The sequence below is a fragment of the Priapulus caudatus genome, unplaced genomic scaffold, assembly GCF_000485595.1.
Source record: "Priapulus caudatus unplaced genomic scaffold, Priapulus_caudatus-5.0.1 Scaffold1862, whole genome shotgun sequence".
NCBI lineage: Eukaryota > Metazoa > Priapulida > Priapulimorpha > Priapulimorphida > Priapulidae > Priapulus > Priapulus caudatus.
In genome coordinates, this window is record NW_014578923.1 from 22,208 (window position 1) to 28,927 (window position 6,720).

General features: G+C 40.2%; 1 protein-coding gene across 1 annotated transcript in view; it reads right to left on the reverse strand.

The window, feature by feature from the left end:
* Window positions 1-6,720, reverse strand: part of LOC106817785 (testis-expressed sequence 11 protein-like) — a 35,255-nt gene that overhangs the window by 10,886 nt on the left and 17,649 nt on the right. The window contains exon 7 of the mRNA XM_014822483.1: window positions 3,174-3,311. Within this exon, the coding sequence (XP_014677969.1) occupies window positions 3,174-3,311 (138 nt within the window). The remainder of the gene's footprint in view (window positions 1-3,173; window positions 3,312-6,720) is intronic.

Consider the following 6,720-nt stretch of genomic DNA (forward strand, 5'->3'; position numbering starts at 1 on the left):
CAGCGGGGGCGCGGGCAGGGTCTAACCCCGAACCCAAGAGAGAGAGAGAGAGAGAGAGAGAGAGAGAGAGAGAGAGAGAGAGAGCTGTGATTGGAGAATTACCAACACTGCTAGAAATAGTTGTTGATTAGGATTATATGTACACTGAGTGGGTGGGACTCGCACTGGATGCACTAACAACTGGTATAAGAATGGCTTCTCTTGTATCTGTCTGACTCGGCATACATATATCCAGCGTACAGCAGGTTCGTAAGGCTTACCCCTGAAGCCAGAATGAAGGCACTCTCAGCAACGCTGGGATTTCCACAGTCTGTAATAAAATAACTAATATGTAGGACTACCGCTGGCGTTCGCCGCCTTCGCAAAATGCGATAAATAAATAACTATGACGATTCTACTACACTAAGTGGCGAATACAAATGGCGAATGGTTTAACTGCTCACAAAATTTCGATTGAAATAATGAAATCGTCAAATTGACGTGTCGTGACGTAAAAATTTTGCTTACAACTTTTTTGTCATACCCATCACCTGTTTATGCCTTGTTTAGCACATACGATAAAGTAAACTGTGGCTATAGGTTTTCATTGATGGCTAAAAAAGAACTTTGGTGGCTCAGGTCTTGGGTCAAACTCAACTAAAAACATCCAGAGGAAGCCTTGTCTCTTATCGCGAATAAAAGATCTCACAATTTATGATGATTAGCAGTAACGATAACATCTTGCTGATTCAAATAGCAAGAAGATACGGATGCGCAAAACACGTACCCATCCAAGCACGTCCAGACTTTAGTGCCACCTATAAAGCAGGGAAAGAATGCGATATACTTTACAAGAAGAGCACTTTGTTCGGAATATAGTAGTAGCAATGGGTATGTAGTACTGGGTACATAGTAGTAATATAGTTGGTAATATAGTAGTAGGGGGGTAGTAGTAGTAATGTTAATGGCATACATGCAAACTGCACGATATAATCATTAGACGAAAACCAATTCAATAGACCTTACATTGTTGAGACAATCAAAGCCTCGTACAGGCTATAGGCTGTATTGTGATTTAGATAAGAGCAAGAATCATGCATTAGTGCAATCCATCTGGATCAATCAGTAACTTTGATTGATTAAAAGTAATTCACAATCACGTAAAACAATGCGCTGCGTTGCAAAGCATATTGCAGAAGGCGTTTTCTGCGCGAGCAGGGGGTCGGGGGTCGGGACCCCCTGGACCCCCCCTCCATGTACACGCCCCTGCCAAGATACCATTGACCAACATTAAATTTAGGTTTAATTAATAATTAGCGTAAAGTCACCAGTAAAAGATTAGTATTATTTTAATGATAACTTTAAAAGATTAACCTGCATGTGCTTTTATTGTCACTGCAGCAGCAAGCATGCACCTATTGTGCAGTTATAGCTATCAATTCTTGCCTTTTCCGCATTTGGGGTCATATATATGTGCCTAGAAACTTTCAATTCTGCTTTGAGAACAGAACAGAACGTATATCAGAGGTTAATAATGACAATTGTTATAATTTATTAGTAACCAAAATTTTAATGTTCATATGTAAACAAAATGTTAAATAACAAAATGTTAAATGTTAAATGTAAACAATTAAAATGTTAATAATTTGTCATTATTAACCACTGGTATATGGACCACTTAAAGACATAATAGGTCCATTGATTATGCAATTTTAACGAATGCTTGAGTAACTGGCACCTTGTGTAGTTAATAAGTACATTACCTTATAGCCAAACGCGTATTAGTTTGTCCAATATTACTGCTATAGTTACTAAGAAATGTCGAATTGAAATCCGTAAATCTGGCAATCTGGCGCCAACGCTAATTTGTTTGCCAAGCAATATAGCTTCGAAGTGGTTATGTGGCGTCACATGCTGCTACGAGTGTTGAGCAGAGAATTGTTTGTCCCGGGTAAATTGTTTGTCTAGTGACGGCTCTCCTGCTCTAGCTGCTTCTCCGCCCCTTCGTGGTGGCATTGTCGAGATGCGTATAACGGCTAATGAGCTCGTAGAATGCATCTCTGCATGGGTGTATTCTCGGTATCGAGGCACAAGTAAATAAGCGTGGTTGCTAATGAACGGGTACCCACATGTCTTCAATTTCGGACACAGGTGTATTCGTTTGACAAATATACGTAAATACGCGTATAGTGCCGTCTGCTTCCCATGTTTAGTCTGTGGCCGTGGTTAGTTCGCGATCCCCACATAGTGTTGGCCCCCAACATTCACAGCCTACTTCATTATCACGAGCGTCCGTGATTCGTACGTTCATTACAATCAGAGCTAGCGTAGGGCCCATTGTTACGTATACAGTTACTGTACTATCGCTAGCGTGCCAGCTGAGCGGCAGCGTGCCAGCAGCAAGAGCTTGCAATAGCTGGTATTGCAACGGTAATAGCTGGAGATAATCTCCCAGTGCGTATAGAGATACTGCATGAACGTAATAAACACGGACGCTCGTGATAAGGTAAAATGCCAGGAATTAGGATATAACGTTTTATCGGGGCTGTCCGTTTATAGTCCGTGCATGGGTGTCCGTCAGTTTTCGTTCGTGTGTTCTGCACCGTTTACGTGTTTCCCATTTCATAGTATAATGAACTTGCTGTACGTACGCAGGTTCGTACGATTCGTCAAATTGGGTTCTAATATCCCTTTTCACATATTATATATGTTGCTTGTAATCTCATGATCTTCGTATATATTCATTTATTCCCAAGAGTAAAACCATAAGTTAACGTACGGAATGCGCACTCAGACCACAAGGATCGAAATCCCTGATGATAGCATTGCGTACGGCAGAGCATGCGTGCGAAAATGTCCGGTGCACTATAAACCTGTATCACACCCGCTTCGCGGCAGCTTTTTGAAAGTGTGGACAACCGATTTTTGGACTGCGGATTTCAATTCGACATTTCTTAGTAACTATAGCAGTGATATTGAACAAACTAATACGCGTTTGGCTATAAGGTAATGTACTTATTAACTACACAAGGTGCCAGTTACTCTAGCATTCGTTAAAATTGCATAATCAATGGACCTATATTATGCCTTTAAAATGGCAATACACCCAATACCTCTACATTTACTGCAATCATATTCCTCACGTTTAGGTAAATTCATTAGTGCACGCTGGAGTCACTGCATCACCTACGTACCTGATCTCTAGGTGAGACGGCATTGTGGTCTTTGCCTAGCTCATAACTCTCTCTCAGCCATGTCACAGCTCTCTCAAACAGATTTCTGCCATAGCATTCCACTCCAAAGTTGTAATATAACATCGACAGATAAGCAGCCTACAAGACAGAAGTCAAACACTGACAAAGAACCGCACACAGGCATGTCAATTCCAATGTTACAGTATGTAAGTATTGTATTGCGTACGTACGCTGTTTGCTACTAACAAGTAACTATACCTATAACTAACTAATTAACTAACTAACTAACTAACTAACTAACTAACTAACTAACTATAACTAACTATAACTACCTACCTACCTACATACCTATATCTAACTAACTAACTGTTTGCTAGTAACTGTTGGTTAATTACTAACAAGCAACCGACGTCTGTTTTCGTGCAATATAAGGATGACAATGATAGTCTTTCACATGGATAACGCGGAACGGGCATGCAGACATATTATGATACAAGACATACAAGCATGCAACACACACACATCCACGCACGCGCGCACGCACGCACGCACACACACACACACACACCGCAGGGCGCGCAGCAACTACACGCACGCACGCACGCAACAGCACGCATGAACCCCACACACCACACCCATGCACACGTACAGTAAATTAGGCTTACTGTCTCAGTAAATGGCATTAAAATTGAATTAGCATGGCAATAACCGATTTAATAATATAATAATAAAGAAGAAGAAAGAAGAAGAAAAAGAAAAAAAACTAATATTACTGATACAATGTTTGAGCAGGATGCGGACAACGTATAACCTTATACACTTGTTGAGGACATCTGATTATATAACGCTGCCTGAATATGCTCTAGTTATATAACTAATCGGCGCTGACAATAACCTCACCCTGTACATGGACTTCACGTTTACAACGTACAAACATTAAAAAACAGACAAACAGTAAAAACGACGGATGCGTGCTAGCGGACAAACATTGCAGCACAAGATCGACGTACGGGTAATGTGTGCATTTTGACATGTGTCTACAACATCGAGACATAAATTGAAAACTGAAGGCCAAATTGGAAAAAAAATAAGTATCAAGTATATTAATTATTTGTCATATTTAGGTAAAAAGAAAGTGGCCGGCCGCATGAATCCGGGAAAAAATACGAGATGTTATATATCCTACATTAATATAATTACGCAGCACCTTGCACCCTTTCGCGTTGGCTATAATTAATCCAATAGAACTGGTAGTATTTATATAAGTACCTCTTGGGGAGTCGCAGAAGCATGTCCTTTGCTGCAGTTTGAAGTATTTTGATGGCCTCTTCCCATGTTCTCTGTGCAAGACGTCCTAAAGCCAAGCACAATAATCTACAGTGTGCAATTCCCTGGAGTGTTATCCACGTGACTATACACTGTGACACAGCTTCGACATAATAAAAAGATGCAGCAAATATGAATTGATTTGTTCTTGGAATATGCATAACTTTCATAGCAACTATAAAACCATGCGTCTACTAATAATATAGGCAATGGGATGAATATGTTCTAACGACTTTTATGCATTGCTTACAAATACAGCAGTTTAATTAAAATTAATTCCTACCGTGGTCCGTTATATACTACTGTTAGCTTTTTAACTTACAGCTTCTGCCTTGTATGCATAACGCGAAAAGATCCCCTTCTCAACCTCCATCTCTGACTGCTGACATCGCTGTCTCCATCAGCACCGTTGATTATGTGTGCAAAGAGTTTCTCAAGCGCCTGAAAACACCTCATTAGCTATGTAGCACAGCAATGCACTTATGTGTCGCTAATAAAGATTATTAACCACTCATTTGTGTTACACGTGTAGCACAGCGGCAGGCTTCTCCAGATATTATTTGCATTTATAATTTCCCATAATTTTCCATGAGCTAGCACACGGTGAAGCCGCACGGCGTAAGCAATCGCCATAAAGGGGTGTACGATAGTTACGAGTTTCATACTGACCAGAATTAAGCAATCACCACAAACAACGCACCATATTATCCGAGACACCTATTAGTCAAGAGTCGCATCTGTGGATGCGAAACTACAATCTAAAGGGAGACTCGGCCTTCTTCCTTTCAACCGCATAGTCCAGTTTGTCCGAGTTCGTGATCTTCCCTTGGTTTCCTACACCTATTCCCTCTATACGCCGTCTGTCCACCACCTTCACTTCGCCGAGCTATTTCGCATTCACGTTTTTAAGGTACGAGGTTATACTTGTATTCGTTTACGTATTCGTCGGTGTTTGTAGACATCTGTTTAGTATCGTAGAGTTGTTTGTTTAGGCTGTTAAAGTGCAATTGCCACCTGTGACGAATATGCTGTGGTGTAATAGAGACCACGGAGAGTAGCTTTTGTAATACAGTGTTCGTGTTATCTGTCGACGTGACCATACACTACCCTTAAGGTGACTACCTCAACACATGCGTAGACCGAGAACTGGAGAGAGGAAAGCGCGGAGCTTGCTTAAACACGCATTATTGTGTTACACACATTATTGTATTACACACAGTATTGTAACTGTTACACACTTTTTGTGTTAATTACAAACATGATATTGCGTTACACACCTAATTGTGTTATACACACCTGATTGTATTACACACCTGATTGTGTTACACACCTGCGTTACACACCATACATGGAGCCCGTTGTCAGAAACAAAATTAGTCTTAACAATAGTCGTAACATTAACAATTTCTCCTAGACCGTCGACATCACTTTGTTTCGTATTGTTATGAAGAAATCTGTGCGATTTTTTATTCAGGTAACTACGCAGCGTTTCTGTCAACGGTCCAGAAGAAACAGTTAATGTTAAGACTAAGGTCCTCCACAGAAAAATTTTGAAAATTTAGATCGCAGGAAATGGTATTTGAGGCACTTTTGAGTACATGTACCTTCATTCTGACAAACAATTCTCTTTTAGTAGAACAATTTTTTATTTTTTTGCTTTAAATCTAGGGGGCAGGGACTGCCCTTGCCCCCTCCTCTCTGGCAGGCTACGGCCCTGGTTGTGCTGAACAGTTTACATAAGATTTAGGTGAACCTTGTAGAATATTGCCTATATATTACACAGGTAGACGTTGTACAGGATTGTATATAATTTAATGGTGTAGGTGATGTGTGCAAGACCATCAGTATATATATATGACCCCTGATATATATATATATATATATATGTAGAAAAAACGAATAGGGTGTTCAATTTAATTTAAAATTTAAAACCTTATTCTATTTCTCTACATTTATTTTCACATCTACATCGGTGTTTGTGTGTTTTACTTCTAGTTTTTATATACAATATAATCAGGAGTAAGATAATATAGATCTATATTATCTACTCCTGAATAATTATATAGTGTGAGTTATATGAGTGTGCAGCACTGTCCACATATGATATGTAGGTGGCTTCTGCAAGATTGTCTGCACACATGCACGCACGCGCGCAACCCACGCACGCACGCTCGCACATCGTGAGAGAGAGAGCGAAAGAGAGAGAGAGAGAGGAGAGGGA